Source organism: Saprolegnia parasitica (assembly GCF_000151545.1).
Source record: "Saprolegnia parasitica CBS 223.65 unplaced genomic scaffold supercont2.138, whole genome shotgun sequence".
In the NCBI taxonomy this organism is placed as follows: domain Eukaryota; phylum Oomycota; class Saprolegniomycetes; order Saprolegniales; family Saprolegniaceae; genus Saprolegnia; species Saprolegnia parasitica.
In genome coordinates, this window is record NW_012156532.1 from 2,475 (window position 1) to 17,055 (window position 14,581).

Sequence of the window (14,581 nt, forward strand, 5' to 3'; positions counted from 1 at the left end):
TCAAGTCGGGCGTGAGCTTGGCCAAGTACGGCTTCCTCAAGGCGCGCGCGTCTGGCCCCAAGCTCGGCGAACAGATCTACATCCCGCAGCACCCGCGGCAAGCCGCGCCGCATCGGGTACCTCCTCGACAGCGGCGCCCAGGGCACGATCGAGTCGCTCAACATCAACAGCTGCGTCGCCAACGAAGTCGGCTACATGGTCGACACCGAGGGCGGGTCGTCCGGGTCGCCGGTCATCAGTCCCAAGGACCACGCGGTCATTGCACTCCACAACTGTGGCGGCTGCCTCAACGGCGGCGTCAAGATCAGTGATGTCGTCAAGGATCTCCAAGCCGCCGGCAAGCTCCCGGCCCAGTCCACCATCTAAGTGGTGATGTGTTGTCTTGTATGTTAATACATGGAGTTCCAAGAGTTGAGTCGTCCAGGTTTTTTTGCTACGCGTCGATGGCACCAATAGTCGTCGTCGTATTGCTTCATGGTACCGAAGTGTCGTTGATTACATTACTGGTTTTGTACCAGTACCGTTGTAGGATTGAGACGCACCGTAGCGAACGCTGTTGTCACGTCGCAAAGCAGAAGGAGCCATGAGTCAACTTTCGGTGGCCCCATTTCCGAGTTGAATTTTAGATTCCGAGCATCTCGAAATATCGAAACCGATGCCTTTTGGTGAGTTTTGGGTTTGAGATACGGTTCTCAACGACATCGATCGACGTGATGGAGCTCTTGCTACAGACCAAAGGTTTTCGCCTCCGCGCCCGCTTATTCACTTCAACGACGCCTTCAACCCCGACTTGGACAACCCTCCACCGCTTTCGGTTTACGGTGCCCCAACTCGAGAGACTCGTTCGGCACATCCAGCGTCTACCAACGATCGCAACGACGTCGCAAGACCGAGTTGGGAGTCTCGAAGCCTTGGCGCAGCTGTGCCGTCGTCTCGCCGAGCCCTCGCGGTTGTTACCATCCGTGGAAGCCTGCAGCCGCAACATCCGTGCGATTGTCGAAGACATCTATGAGCGACACAAGAACATGATTTATCTCCACAGAGGGATTTGGTGGACAACGTTGGTACAGTAGCACTGCGGCTCGACCTCACTAATGCATGTACGTTTCCAAATCTATCTACGTACGCGGCCAGCCATCCACGAAAAGTATCGCCTTGTTGGCTTGACCACGTGGATGGCTTTCATTGACGGGACGAAGCAGCACATGAGTCGACCGGGTGCGCGTGAGGAAGGCGCCGAGCACGAAAAATTACAACACTCCATCTACAACGGCCACCCGCGGCGCCATTGCCTGAATTGGCAGGGTATCACGGTCCCGATGGACTCATCATCCGTATGAACGGGCCCGTCGAAGGTTGCCGTCAAGATACGACTATGTTGGCGATGAGTCGCATCCTATTCGAGTTCCAAGAAGACGAGGTCCTCCGCGACTACTGCATGTGCAACGACCCGGCTTACGGGTGTCGCGCCAGACTTGCGTGCCCGTTTTCAAGTGTGCGACCTGGATCTCCAAAGGCCGACTTCAACACGAAGATGAGCTCGGTCCGCGAGTCCGTCGAATGGTCCTTCGGGCTCATCAAGGGCCAATGGGGCTACATCAACTACGACAAGAAGATCAAGGTGCGACAGTATCCAGTCGGTAAGTTTTACGGGTTTCTCGATGGCTCGCAACTCAACTTGCGAATCTAGGAAAGCTTTGGCTTACCGCCGTGCTACTGACGAACTGCCGTACGTGCCTCGAGCCGACGGGCACCCCGATCTCCAAGAACTTCAGTGTGAACCCTCCTTCGATCGATACGAATCTCCCGCTTGATTGATCATCGAGTAACAACATGGAGGCGAACTGCATTTGCATTGCATGACTTTACTTATCCGCAAGCTGCTGGAGAAGAGCCATGATAATCTGCTGGTTCTGCGCATTTTGTTCCGCCAGCGTCCGCACGACCGCGCGGTCGTGATCCAGACGCTCGCGTTGCAATTGGAGTTCTTCCTGCGCTCGCTTCGAGCTGGCATCCGCAAGCTGCTGGAGAAGAGCCATGATAATCTGCTGGGTCTGCGCATTTTGTTCCGCCAGCGTCCGCGCAAGCGTGCTGTCGTGATCCAATCGATCGCGTTGCAATTGGAGTTCTGCTTGCGCTTGCTTTGAGCTGGCCTCGTCGCGTGAGCGCCTCTCGCTGATGTCCGACTGGATCGCAGTCATGAGACCTGTGATGTCGTCGTCCTTCGCGATGGTCTTCTTCAACCGCTTGGGTGAGGGTGTTGATGCCTCACCAGTGGCCGCGGGGCCTTCCGATGACTCCGACGCCGCCTCAGCGGTCACGGACGACGAAGCTGAAGCATCCGAGTCGGCCGTCATTTCCGCTCTTGGTGGCGCTAGGGGAGCCATATTAAGTCGACGCATCAAAAGGTCTTCTTGCTTCTTCTTCTCGGCGTCCTTGCGGACGGTCCCGTTCGCCGTGTGGTCGTCCATGCGGGCCTTGATGTCTGTAAGGAGTTGCTCGCGTTCTTCGTACTCCTCGACCGTCCCGGACTTGCGTAGGCTCTGGAATTCGCTCTTCTTGAACCTGTTCATGATGATCTCGAAGCGCGTCTTGAGCGCTGGGCCCTTCTTGTTCTTGAGGCCAAAGTCGCTGGCGTCGGCGAGCGACTCGGCGATCGCGTCCCACGTGGACATCACCGCACCGTGGGCCGCCGCCCAAGGCTCGAGCAAATTGACGGTGCGGAGCATCGCGATGTCGTGCTTGCAGGCAAACTTGCTGGCATTGGAGCCCGTGGCTACCTCCTCGATCTCGGTTGGAGGCTTAATGGCGGGGACAGGCTCCATCGTTGAAAATGTCATCCGAATGCGTCATCCGGACAATCCTTCCAATTCGACTTGAGATTCTCGGCGAACGCGAGATCCAGGCATTTGTCAAAATCCATTTATAAAGGTTTCATGACAATATATAAAGGTAAATGAGTATCTCAACTCGAAAAATGGGGCCACCGAGAGTCCCCTATTGGCCCGGCGAGATCTGCGCACGAACTCGAGCGTTGCAACCACAGCTGTGCATCTGTGTGTGCTCTCATTGTGGGCTCAGAGGGTAGGATACAAATGTATAGGATGATGCTTCAATGGCACCTGCTTTACTATATCGTGCCACATTGCCAGTTGAAATCACATCTGTGTCGAGGGATCTGAGTCGCCGATATCGAGTAATGACATTGCCGTTAACCGTGTCACGCTCGTTCAGACATGCATACAGATCAGGGTGCGCAAGAGCATGCGCTGGGTCGGTTGTTGTGCATAGGGCGCATGTGGCTTCACGCTTGCTCACGTTCGATTGCTCTATGTCATCGCCATCCGATGTCAGTGTACGGTCATCGGCTGAGCGTTTGGCTTCAGCTATAAATATGCATTATACATCGACATTCTCATTTCCTTCACGCTAATTGTATGCATTATAATTACCTAGCTTGACCAATTCGAACACCACCTGGGATCGCTGCTGACTAAACAGCTGGTCGAAGCGAGGGCGCGAGAGCCGTCCGTTGTCTGTATCTGTGTCGGCGCTCAAACTGCAAACTCACTCATTTTTGAATTCTCTTCTTCTTGACTAAATCGCCACCATGCTCTCGGTCTCCAAGCTCGCTGTCTGCTTGGGTCTCCTCGCGTCGAGTGCGATGGGGCAATTCTGCTTTCAGTCGGTCGAGAAGATCGGCGCCGACCAGAGCTACAACTTGACACTGTCGGCCGAGGTCTCGACCAAGACCATCACGCACGACAAGGCGACGTACATTGCGCTGCACTTTAACCAGCTCGACTTGCCGCACGGCGCATCGGTCACGGTGAGCGCGCCGGATGGCCAGAACGCGGTCACGTACACAGGCAAGCACAGCGACTTTTACGCCGAGTTCATTCGAGGTGACGCCGCCAAGATCACGTACCACGCGCCGCCAAAGGGCAAGGGTGCGTCGCCCGTGATCTCGATCGACCGGTACGCCAGTGGGTTCCCCGAGAACAGCCAGAAGCACCCCGAGGCCATTTGTGGCAAGGACGACTCGGAAGCCGCCATCTGCTACAAGGACAAGGTGCCGACGCAGTACAAGAAGGCGCAGGCCGTCGCGCGTCTCTTCATGAACGGTTCTGGGCTCTGCACCGGCTGGCTCTTTGGCTCGGAAGGCCACTTGATCACCAACAACCACTGTATCGGCGACGCCAGTAAGGCCAAGAACGTCCAAGTCGAGTTCGCCGCCGAGTGTGCGACGTGCAATGACCCGAACAACACCAAACAGCTCGGGTGCAAGGGCAAGGTCGTCGCCTCGAGCGTCGAGTTCATTCATACCAACAAGGCGCTCGACTACACTTTAGTCAAGATCAACTCCAAGGATCTCGCCTCGTACGGCTACCTCACGGCGCGCGAGTCGGGGCCTGTCCTTGGCGAAGAGATTTACATCCCGCAGCACCCCGCCGGCAAGCCGACACGCATTGCCGCCAAGCTCGACAATGGCCAGCCAGGGACAATCGAAGACATGGGCCACGCCTCGTGTGTCGACGACGAAGTGGGCTACATGGTCGACACGGAGGGCGGGTCGTCCGGGTCGCCGGTGCTCAGTGCCAAGGACAACTCGGTCATCGCACTGCACAACTGCGGCGGCTGCCTCAACGGCGCTGTCAAGATCGATAAGATTGTCAAGGACCTCAAGCGCATCAACAAGCTCCCCAAGAACGCCCTTGACGGCGGCATCTCGCCGACGCCCAAGCCCAGCGACAAGCCGACGCCCAAGCCCACGTACGACCCGACGGACAGCCCCAGCGATGACCCGTCGGACGATCCGAGTGACGACCCAACGACCAAGCCCACGACCAAGCCGACGTCGCAACCGTCGACCAAGCCGACGAAGAAGCCGACGACCAAGCCTACCAACCGCCCGCGCCCGTCGACGCCCCGTCCGGCCACAAAGAAGCCGAGCAGCAAGCCGACGTCGCGCCCTTCGTCGGGGGCCAAGAAGGTCTGGGAGCAGTGCGGTGGCAAGGACTACACTGGTAGCACCTCGTGCGGCGAACACCTCACGTGTGTCCGCGTCGACGAGTGGTACTCGCAGTGCGTGCCTGGCATTGGTTTCCACTGGAACTAAACGTTCGATCTGTGTACCCTAAACAACAACATGCCAAGTAGTCTTGTGTACACATGTTGTCTATGCCAGCCACGGCGAGTGCTCGGCGCCAAACTCGATGTCAAGACCGCGGTTGCCTCTTGGTAGGTGCACGCAACCGACCGCGAGGCTCGGTGCCGGGGTCGTTGGGGACACGCAAGCGTCGGGGCGCACGCGCTTGCCGGATTCGAGCCCAAAACACGTCAAGTCGACGCGGGACAAGAGGCTCAGTCGTGTGATCTCCGTCAAGCGGTTGTCCGCATCGTAGCCAAAGACGTAGCAGTCGGTGCCGTTTTGGCCCACGGTCATCATGCGCCGGAAGCGCGAGTCGATGCTGAAGAGATCGTAGGCGCTGCCACCGAGGACGCGTCGACCTACATGTCATCATCCATGATAGCACCGCACACTCGATCTCATACCAGAGTAGATGTGCTGGAGGCGGCAGTACCACGCCATGAGGCGATAGCGCATATCGCGGGGCCCCCCACCGGCGCCTAGAGAGACTTGCCGATTGCCGAATAGCAGAAGACGCCTACTACCTGGGTATACTTGGCCACGGGGTGCCTCCAGTCCCGGAGCCGGCGGAGCGTGAAGCGGGGAATCGCCAAAAGAAACGGAATCGCGCAGAGTGAGACCGAATACATGATCGACGCCGGAAGCACCTGCGTCGTGCAGTACTCGCCGTCGCTGGATGCTTCGTACAGTGGCTTGGAGATGCGAGTGTAGAGCAAGAGGGTCGGAAGCCACGCGTTTTGGGCGTTGGTCGAGAGACCCGCAAAGAGGAACGACGCCATCGCGACGACCGTCGTGCTGCTCGGGCGGAAGAGCGCGGCCCGGCGGCGCCACTTGAGGTAGCAGTTCAACGCCGTCAGCGTCGCATACGAAAACCAGACCGACCGACTTAGAAACATCGCGCCCAGGCCCGTGTAGTAGAGGGCTTTGGTCTGGGACACGCGTAAAATGGCTTGGGCCACGACTTCGACGCTGCTCCAAAAGTCGATTACAAAGACTGCTATGACGAGCGGGTGACACACCACGAGCGACGTGGGCTCGCCAAGCACAACTTCGTACCGCACGACGTTCGTGGGCGTTGCATGGAGTCGATGCGACTGCAGCAGTCGGCGCAGAGTCCGTACGTGGCGGTAGTAGAGGCGGTAGGCTTCGATGCCAATAAGCAGACTTAGCCCAAAGCGAACGCAAAACTTGGCCGTGAGCCAGAAAAGTGAGTAGCTTACAGTCGCGTACATGAAGGAAATCGTCGTCACGGTGGAGGGATTGGCGCCCGCCTTGGTCACATCGCCCGGCGACGACCAGAAGGCAAAGATGCCCGTGGGCGCGCTCATCATGTAGGCGGCGCCAACTCTAGCGATTGGCGTCGACGACGTGCCGCAAAGGTAGGCTGTGAGTTTCGATGGCAGGTCGTACGGGCAGTAGATGCTGCCATCGATGCGGGTGAGGATCTGGTCGTCGCAGTTGCTGGCGTTGTAGGGCAGCACATTGCGGACAATCTCGGCGCTTAGCGATGCGTCGTACGTGAAGAGCGACGTGACGTTGGCGAAGCGCGCTTGCAGCGATTTCGCAAAGAGCATCGAGACGGTATGGTTGACGGTTGGAATCGCGTTGGCCGAGACGAGTGCAAACTGCTTGTCATCGAAAGGTGACGCTTCGCTCATGTAGGCCTTTAACGGCATGAGCACGAGGTTGAGGAGGAAGCCGAGGCTCAAAGCCACCGAGACGCAGTTGTATCGCACGTCGTCCATGATCGAGTGCCGGTTATTTTTATCCCTCTACAGAAAGTACGCGAAGTCGCGCAAGCCCAATCTTGTCTCTCATGTGCGTCACTTGTTCAAGTAGATCGACGCCCGCGTCCATGAGGCAGCTTCCAACTTGCTCATCAGCCACTTCAGAACCCATCGTCTCGAGAGCAAGCCTTGCTTGCGAGGGCGATTCGTCACGCCAAACACGTTGGACGAGAAACAACGTGCGACGTCGTTATTGCATTGCATCGAAGAAACACGTGGCTGCGCGTCGGCTACCCGGCCTCCACCCGTAGCGTCCACCCTGTGTTTCAATGCAGTCGAGAAAAGAGAGGGGATCCTCACACATGAGTGAAGGTCCGATCACGACTGCCGCCACACCTGCATCGGATTGTCGGACCCTTACAAAGTGCAAGCTCATGACGTGGCCGTTTCTGGGATCAGCATTGGTTCAGATACCGCTTCGCTTCCACTTGTCCGTCGTCCGTGCACGTTGGTACCACTGCACTTGCACCATCGCCAAGGTTGGTCGGGTCGCTGCACTTGCACTGCGGTTGTTGCAGCAGCTGCTCGCAATCCGGCAGCGATCCGGATGACCATCATTCATGCAAGATTTGTTGCCTGGCTCCAAAAGCCAGCAATGAAGTAGGGACGGCCAGGCCGGCCCAATTCATTCTCCTATTTAGTTCCTCACACACACATACACAGCGCATTGGCCATGGTCGCGCCCGGGATTCCCACGTGTCAAGTCTGCTTTGACGAGGCCGACGCCGTCGTCACGCAGATCTGCCGCACCGCCTGTCCCGCGGTCCTCTGCACGTCGTGCGTCGAAGCCTTCCTCAACGTCCAGGCCGAGTCGGCGCTGTACGGCGTGCTCGCCAAGCTCAAGTGCCCCATTTGCATTCGACCCACCAACCTAGTCCGCTGGCGAGAGCGGTTAGGAAAGGCCGCCAAACTCCTCGAGCCGTTCGAAACAAAGGTGCTGTCGGCGTGCGACGTCAAGTGCCCGAACTGCCACAACAACAGTTCGATGCTGCCAGCACAACGCGATTCGGTCAAGCCGCTCACGCTGCCAACGCACCTCGCACAGCAGGTTCCGGAGCTCCAGACGCGCTGCGGCCAGTACTGCCGCCATCGCCTCTCGGTCGACGCGCTCTACGACTATGTTTGCGCCACGTTTCCGGGCCACGACGATGTCATTCTGACCGCGATGTTGCCACTCATCCACGACGTCGAGCGCCGAGCGACGCTCTTCCTTCGCTGGCGCCGTGACGCGCCGTTCATTCAGTCGCCGTGCTGCAAGGCCGACTTGTGTTTTGCTTGCAAGGTCGGCGGTCACCACTTGGGACAACCGTGTGCGCCGGTCGAGGCCATTGACGACATTGCGCAGTGCCCAAGCTGCAAGCTGCACCTCGTCAAGGGCGACGGCTGCGACTCGATGAACTGCTTTTGCGGTATGTACTTTTCATGGTCTTCCGAACGCATGGCCTTCCAGTTCCAGTGCGTGCGTCCCGAGGTGCTTTCCAAGCTACGGATTCTCGTGCGCCGACACAAGCCGCGTCTTTGCTGGTCTGTCGTCCAACGCCACCTGCCGGGCAGTGAGTGGTTCTACCGGCTGCACTTGGCCGAGCACCAGCGCCTCGCATCCAGCAACACGCTCGCACCGTGGCTCGGTGGCAACGGCATCGAGCTCGGCATGAGTATGGAAGCCCTCGCGGCACTCAAGCCGGACTTGTGGACCGCCGATGATTTCTTCAAGGACGCCCCGGTCGCACCGGAAGTCCTTAACTTTACGTGCCGGTACGTCTGGGTCAGCCTGGACCAAGTCGCCGATCTCTTCCCGAGCCTGCCGCCAACAGCGACGTACGACGGTGGCAGCTACGCCTGCTTTATGTTTGACGCGACCAACGCGCTTCGCCTCGTCTCGCTGCGCTTCTACCCTCAGTACATGCACCAGTGGAAGTCGCCCGACAGTGCTCCGCTCCTCGGTTACTTCTCGACGCTGCTCGGCGGCACCAACCAAGACACGCTCGTCGACCATGGCCACACGGTCGTGTCGGTCCAGGACCTCGAAGGCATGCCACACCTCGAGTTTGTGGATGTGCGGGCGCCACCAGAGATCAACGGTCGCGCGTTCACGCCATATCTCAAGGACCAGCGGCTTCGCGACGTGATTCTGCCAGCATGCAAGCGGCCGGACGTGCGCCGGGCCATGCGCGCGGTCCAGCGCCACCTTCGGACCGCTGTGTGGAAGCGTAAGTGGGGCTACGTCATGGCCGAGGTCGAGGCAGCCGATGTCGCTGCGCGCGCCAAGGTGTTCTGGGCCAACTACTGGGCGACGCTGCCAGCCGACGACAAGGACGCGCTCATTGAAGACATGAACAGTGTTTTCGCCATGGAATTTGACGATTAAAATGCATTGATGTCGACTTCGTTCGCAGCAAATCAGACAATTTCTTGGCCAGAACTTGGAGTCCACACGCTGGCGACTGCTCTACAGGTCAAAACCAAGTTATCACGTTGCGACCGAGCCGAGCATGTGCAGGAGGCCGCCAGCGTGCCATAGATCGTCGAGGAGCGCGATGGCGTTCGCTGCTTGGCCAGTGCACAGCAAGAACAAGACGCGGAGTACAACAGTGATCAGGTTGTACCGGACGCCGTTCCATCCCTGGTCGATGAACCACAAGGCATCGTCGGCAAAGGTATCGGCCACGGGCGAGCGGACAGGCCAGTTCTGCACCGACAGGGCCGGGCCACCAAGGTTAGGGCGTGACGTCTTGCTGATGCTGAGGCTCTTGAAGGCGCAAGTCATCTGGTGCACTTCTGTGCACGCAAAGCGTGGGCATGGTCAACGTCGGTCATGCATGATGCGAAACGCACCGTCTTCTTGCCAAGGCGGCTCGTCGGCGCTGTCTGGGCCTTGCGGCGTCGCCGGGCGGGAGGACTTGGCGCGAGTCCAAGCGAGCACGGCCATGAGGCCAAGGATGGTCAGCGTCATGAGCTTTGCACCGTACGGGATGGCCATCGGTGCGTTGCCGTCGGCCATGGCAAACTCTGAAATGAACGAACGTTTCGCGATCTTGAAGGTAATAGAATGAATTTGACTCGTAATTTAATTGCGCAAAAACAATGATCTGTGGATACGCAGTGCATTTTTATTCCAAATCATCTCACTTTGCACTCATATTTTTATAATTGCATGAAATTGAGTTTCATTTTGCTCAAGTTGAAGTTGACGCCTTTGGGACGGTGACTCGAAGCGAATCAATGGCATGGCAGACCATAATGGCAGACTGTACCCGCAGCCTTTAAGCCCCATGTGCATGTATGTAGTGCCATGGTCTTTTCTCTCCAATGCGCGGGTGGAGGCTGCGTCTTTGGATGCGTGGAATGTGACGATATCAGCTATCCCTCTCTGTCCAAATGACTTTTTCAAGTCCCGCAGCACGACTGTACATGATAGAGGTACGGTGTATTACATTTACAAGTCGCGGTGCTACTGCGAAATGCCGCGAGATCTCTAGACGTCGTCGTCATCGCCGTACCAGTCGTCGGCAGCGTCGTACTCAAAGCCTCGAGGCGCGGCGCGGCCACCTGATGACGCTTGGAGCACTTCACCACGCTTACCGAGTTGCGCTGGCGATTCGCCATACCGCTCGAGAGGCATGCCTTCGGAGGCCAAGCCGCGCCGGAGATCCCGTCGGTCGCCTTGGGCGTCGGGCATCTCGGGGTTGTGACGGAATTGCCGGACCGCTTGGGCCGCGCGCGCGGCCTTGGCTTCTTCACGCAGGCGCTGCTTCGCGGCCTCCTCCTTCTCCTTCGCTCGCTCGTCACGACGCGTGGTCTTTGGCGGTCCCTTCCGTGGCATCGGGCGTTCTGAGGACTGCGCCTTCTCAAGCGCTATCTTGACACTATTTTCTGCAAGGTCTGAATGAAGGTCTCTCATACTATTCTAGGTAAAATCCAAATGTTTGAAATTCGGCTGTTCCCGCCAAACCGATCGTGATGGTCTTGCAGCGTGCACGTGCTGCGAAAGCCTTGGTGACGAAGCAAAGGAGTCTATGAGAGGTTGGAGGAAGAGAATGGATCTAGTAGATTCACCAAGAACGAGGTGATATTGCATCAGTGCATGCTACAAACAAATGTGAAGTAAGCAATTTCAAAATTTACATTCAGTTTGCAAATCCTGTCGTTGAACTAGCGATTGCGATACCTACGTCTCGTTCAAAATTCAGTACTAGTTGCTATCGCTCGGTACTGCTACCGAAGGCGAGGCCACGCTCCTGTACGTAAGGGTGCAGAGTTCCGTCGGCGGCCTACATACACTATTTCAGTAAACGCATGAATAGTATGAAATCCTTGGTCTCGCCCGTGCCCTAACTGGCCCTAACTGGTGCAAAAAATGCCTCGTGAATACAAATCCTATTTTCAAATGCGCATACATACATCAAGTGAATGCCTAGAATAAAATGGAAAACTTCATTTTTATAAAATGGAACAGGGGATCGGGCCTGTTTCGACTTTCTCTAACTCTGATCCATTGCATTCAAGGATTTTCCCTGCACTGGATTGGCTACAGATCGGGTGAATGCCCTCTCTATACATATTTTGCATTGCAATGAAGGAATGACACCTACCGGCTAGGACAAGGACCACTGGTGGAAGGCTCCATTTAGGCACTTGCCGATTTCCGGATCAACCAGGACCATGCAGGACGACGCGCAGGCCAACAAGGACAAGGACCGCGTCCGCCGCCACCACTGGATCCCCAAGTACGAGGTCGAGTTCGGCCTCCAGATCGTCGAGCGCCATCCGCACACGGGCGAGGTCATCTTGGCCGTCTGCGGCCTCTGCAAGGCGTTTGGCCGCGAGGTGCGCGAGAAGGACGAGGAGCCCTTGTCGCCGACGAGCAGCAACCAGCGCAAGCGCCGCCGTGGCCTGACGACGACCAAGTACTTTCGCTCGTTCCGCGTCGACAACATTCGTAGCCACCTGAGCGGCGCGCACCCAGTGCGCTGGCACGAGTACCAAGTGCTCGCAAAGAACGAAGAGCTGCGCCGGAGCTTCCTCGCCCAGACGCCGAGCATGGGCTCGCTGAACCTCATGTCGTCGCTGCCGATGACAATGATGGGCATGGCCACGGGCATGGACGAAACAAGCGACTTGGATGGCACCGACCCGTCCGTGCTCTCGATGGGCGCCGTGACGCCGTCGGCGCGGACGCCGCCGCCCAGCGCCAAGCGCCCGAGCCCCGCGCCTGTGAACGTGGCCAACATCATGCTCAACAACCCGCACGGGAAGCGCCCGCCGCCGCTCGACCCCAAGACGATCGAGCTCCAAAAGTACCAGCTCGATTGGGAGCGCCTCGAGTTTGAGCGCATGCGCTTCCAGAAGGAGTTGCAGATGAAGGACCTCGAGGAGAAGCAGCTCGAGCGCAAGCTGCGCCACGAAAAGGAAATGCGCGAGAAGGACCGCGAGCTCGAGCTCGAGAAGGCCAAGATCGAGCAAGACAAGTTCAACAAACTCGTCGACATTCTGCGCGCGACGCTCGGCAATGCTGCGGCGACTGCGGCCGCGACCGCCATTGTATGAACCGAGGAGGATCCTGCCATCTTTTTAATGTAGTACGAGCACCGTCCATCTGCCTTTCCCGCTGACCGTCGTCGCCATCCGCCATCCGCCTGTCTCGCCATCATGCACGGCCAGCACATGAGCTTGCTACCGGCATATGCATAGGATAGCTGCTGCCGTCGACTGCTTGTATCGAGTGCGTCGACGCGGACCAGGAGGTCATGGATTCAATCCTGGGCCACCGAGAGATGGAAAGACGGTAGAAAACACACGGTGCAAGAGGTTGGTTTACTCCCGGAACGAAAAGTCCGAGTCGGCGGCGAGGCTCTGGGCACGCGCGAGGACGGCCATGTGCTGGCTGCCGCACGCGCCGGCCATGACAAAGGCCTGCGAGAGCGCGTCGAGCTGCTTGGGCTGCGCCTGGGGCTGCGTGTCGTAGTGGCCAAGGTAGTTGGAGCTGCCCATGCCGCGCTTCCCAAACGTAAACGCCGTGCCGTCCTCTACACACACATATCGTCCACAATATTGTCTATCGATTGCAGGACGCGTCGTACCGGCAACGACCAGCGTCGAGCGGTCGCCGCAGGCCACGTCGACGATCTTCTTGTGCTTGAGCGCCGTGATCTCGCGCGGCTGCACCCAGAGGTTGGAGCCCCAGATGAAGAGGCGGCCGGCCGCCGAAATCGCAGCACCGTGCTCCTTCCCGGCCGCAATCTTGACAATGCGCTCGTCTGCGGGGTCGAATGTCAGCGTTACCCGCTATAGGCGCTACGGACGTACCGTAAAAGCCCGTGATCTCGACGGGGAAGCTCTCCATCGTGTTCATGTCGACAACCATGCCGCCGCCTTCCGAGCCGAGCTGAAAGTCTACCAACGATGGCATTGGAAAAACGGCGTGGGAGCTAGGACATGCACGTACGGTTGTTCTTGCCCCAGCCAAAGACGCGGCCGTCGTCACGCAGCGCAAGCGTGAACGACCGGCCGGCCGCGATCTGGACAATGTTGACCTTGTCGAAGAATTCCATCGGCTCGGGGTACTCGAGGCTGATGAGCTCGCCGTTGCCGAGGCGGCCATTGTCGCCGCGGCCCCACGACCACACTTCGCCGTCCACCGAGAGCGCGACCGTGTGTGCGTCGCCGCAGTCAATCGAGGCAATGGGGCAGCCCTAAGCGCAGGTCGGTGCCATCGCTCAAATGGACATGGCGTACATCTTCAATGAAGGTTTCGACGAGCGCGGGCGCCATTTGGTTCTTCCCCGAGGACGGGCCAAGGCCGAGCGCATTGTCCGACATGGCCGAGCCGCCAAAGCCCCACGTGAAGACGCGGCCTTCCGAGTCGACGGCCGCGGTGTGCGTGACGCCGCACGAGATATCGACAATCTTCACGTCTTGGAGCGTCTCGAGGAGCGTCGGGGCATCCGCTTGGAGCTTGCTTTCGCCAAGGCCCAACTGCCCCTTCTCGCCACGGCCCCACATGTAGACGCGACCGTTCTCATCAACTACGTCGCTCGGTGGCATGAGCCGCTGCACATCAAAAGGAGGCTGTACCGGCGGCGCTGTGGTCCTGGCCCAAGGCGAGCTTGGTCACGTTGATGTTTTGCTCGAGGAAGCTATCGAGCACCTTGGGCCCGAGCTCTTCGTACTTGCGCGTGATGCCAGACACTTCAAAGGGCCCGACACCGAGCTGGCCCACCGAGCCGTTGCCCCAGACGATGACTAGCAGCATGGCCATTGAGATCGCTTACGGCGCAGACCATGTACCGTTGGAGCGGGCCTTGGCGGCCGTGCTAAAGGCGCGCGGCAGGAGGACGCGCAGGACGCGGCGACTGGCCAACATGACTGGAAGCTGCGATTGTTTCTGCGGCGCTGCCCGCGGTCATCCGTATATCGTATCCGGATGCCCGCGGATTGGCCGATACGAACTTCGAAGCGCGCCGATCTTTGGTGCCATCGTACGCGCCTCCGTGATCCCGTTCCTCTCTGTAGCAGATGACATTAGTCTCCTAGCTATGAACTGCAAAAGTTCAGACATTATGTCCAAGGCCAAGGGGCGGTAGACGGTCCGACGCAGCAGCAGCCGACGTCGACGTTTGCATTGCCATTTGTAGCCGCGCAG

General features: G+C 58.4%; 11 protein-coding genes across 11 annotated transcripts; 5 read left to right on the forward strand and 6 right to left on the reverse strand.

Moving 5' to 3' along the window:
* Positions 1-5: 5 nt before the first annotated feature.
* SPRG_14158 (hypothetical protein) lies at positions 6-366 on the forward strand (the record flags this gene model as incomplete). Its single annotated transcript, XM_012353856.1, has 2 exons — positions 6-116; positions 142-366. Coding segments are annotated over 2 exons (336 nt in total), but the record flags the coding sequence as incomplete, so codon positions are not given.
* Positions 367-1,375: 1,009 nt separating this feature from the next.
* SPRG_14159 (hypothetical protein) lies at positions 1,376-1,818 on the forward strand (the record flags this gene model as incomplete). The annotated part of the gene is made up of 2 exons (XM_012353857.1): positions 1,376-1,621; positions 1,696-1,818. The coding sequence occupies 2 exons, from the start codon at positions 1,376-1,378 to the stop codon at positions 1,816-1,818; spliced, it is 369 nt and encodes a 122-aa protein (XP_012209247.1).
* Positions 1,819-1,865: 47 nt separating this feature from the next.
* SPRG_14160 (hypothetical protein) lies at positions 1,866-2,825 on the reverse strand (the record flags this gene model as incomplete). Its single annotated transcript, XM_012353858.1, has 1 exon — positions 1,866-2,825. One exon carries the CDS (start codon positions 2,823-2,825, stop codon positions 1,866-1,868), a length of 960 nt encoding a protein of 319 aa, XP_012209248.1.
* A 785-nt stretch (positions 2,826-3,610) lies between these two features.
* On the forward strand, positions 3,611-5,161 carry SPRG_14161 (hypothetical protein; the record flags this gene model as incomplete). The annotated part of the gene is made up of 1 exon (XM_012353859.1): positions 3,611-5,161. The coding sequence occupies one exon, from the start codon at positions 3,611-3,613 to the stop codon at positions 5,117-5,119; it is 1,509 nt and encodes a 502-aa protein (XP_012209249.1). The 3' UTR covers positions 5,120-5,161.
* Positions 5,162-5,179: 18 nt separating this feature from the next.
* On the reverse strand, positions 5,180-5,626 carry SPRG_14162 (hypothetical protein; the record flags this gene model as incomplete). Its single annotated transcript, XM_012353860.1, has 2 exons — positions 5,557-5,626; positions 5,180-5,511 (listed from the first exon to the last, which is right to left on the reverse strand). The coding sequence occupies exons 1-2, from the start codon at positions 5,606-5,608 to the stop codon at positions 5,180-5,182; spliced, it is 384 nt and encodes a 127-aa protein (XP_012209250.1). The 5' UTR covers positions 5,609-5,626.
* Positions 5,627-5,631: 5 nt separating this feature from the next.
* On the reverse strand, positions 5,632-6,902 carry SPRG_14163 (hypothetical protein; the record flags this gene model as incomplete). Its single annotated transcript, XM_012353861.1, has 1 exon — positions 5,632-6,902. The coding sequence occupies exon 1, from the start codon at positions 6,895-6,897 to the stop codon at positions 5,632-5,634; it is 1,266 nt and encodes a 421-aa protein (XP_012209251.1). The 5' UTR covers positions 6,898-6,902.
* Positions 6,903-7,506: 604 nt separating this feature from the next.
* Positions 7,507-9,361, forward strand: SPRG_14164 (hypothetical protein). The gene has a single exon (XM_012353862.1). The coding sequence runs from the start codon at positions 7,613-7,615 to the stop codon at positions 9,305-9,307; it is 1,695 nt and encodes a 564-aa protein (XP_012209252.1). The 5' UTR covers positions 7,507-7,612; the 3' UTR covers positions 9,308-9,361.
* A 48-nt stretch (positions 9,362-9,409) lies between these two features.
* On the reverse strand, positions 9,410-9,941 carry SPRG_14165 (hypothetical protein; the record flags this gene model as incomplete). Its single annotated transcript, XM_012353863.1, has 2 exons — positions 9,410-9,717; positions 9,775-9,941. Coding segments are annotated over 2 exons (475 nt in total), but the record flags the coding sequence as incomplete, so codon positions are not given.
* A 406-nt stretch (positions 9,942-10,347) lies between these two features.
* SPRG_14166 (hypothetical protein) lies at positions 10,348-10,796 on the reverse strand. Its single transcript, XM_012353864.1, has one exon. The coding sequence runs from the start codon at positions 10,760-10,762 to the stop codon at positions 10,415-10,417; it is 348 nt and encodes a 115-aa protein (XP_012209254.1). The 5' UTR covers positions 10,763-10,796; the 3' UTR covers positions 10,348-10,414.
* Positions 10,797-11,575: 779 nt separating this feature from the next.
* Positions 11,576-12,561, forward strand: SPRG_14167 (hypothetical protein). Its single transcript, XM_012353865.1, has one exon. It carries the CDS (start codon positions 11,602-11,604, stop codon positions 12,484-12,486), a length of 885 nt encoding a protein of 294 aa, XP_012209255.1. The 5' UTR covers positions 11,576-11,601; the 3' UTR covers positions 12,487-12,561.
* Positions 12,562-12,741: 180 nt separating this feature from the next.
* On the reverse strand, positions 12,742-14,318 carry SPRG_14168 (hypothetical protein). Its single transcript, XM_012353866.1, has 7 exons — positions 14,227-14,318; positions 14,014-14,181; positions 13,675-13,964; positions 13,385-13,631; positions 13,246-13,332; positions 13,020-13,196; positions 12,742-12,965 (listed from the first exon to the last, which is right to left on the reverse strand). Exons 1-7 carry the CDS (start codon positions 14,300-14,302, stop codon positions 12,754-12,756), a joined length of 1,257 nt encoding a protein of 418 aa, XP_012209256.1. The 5' UTR covers positions 14,303-14,318; the 3' UTR covers positions 12,742-12,753.
* Between the last annotated feature and the right edge of the window lie 263 nt (positions 14,319-14,581).

Bases quoted from the DNA above. Each gene is read 5' to 3' on its own strand.
- SPRG_14164 (XM_012353862.1), top strand. From the start codon at position 7,613: ATGGTCGCGCCCGGGATTCCCACGTGTCAAGTCTGCTTTGACGAGGCC.
- SPRG_14166 (XM_012353864.1), bottom strand. From the start codon at position 10,762: ATGCCACGGAAGGGACCGCCAAAGACCACGCGTCGTGACGAGCGAGCG.
- SPRG_14167 (XM_012353865.1), top strand. From the start codon at position 11,602: ATGCAGGACGACGCGCAGGCCAACAAGGACAAGGACCGCGTCCGCCGC.
- SPRG_14168 (XM_012353866.1), bottom strand. From the start codon at position 14,302: ATGTTGGCCAGTCGCCGCGTCCTGCGCGTCCTCCTGCCGCGCGCCTTT. The intron at 13,965-14,013 runs GTACAGCCTCCT...CGAGCGACGTAG, and splicing joins CCAGGACCACAGCGCCGCCG to TTGATGAGAACGGTCGCGTC. The intron at 13,632-13,674 runs GTACGCCATGTC...ACCTGCGCTTAG, and splicing joins TCGAAACCTTCATTGAAGAT to GGCTGCCCCATTGCCTCGAT.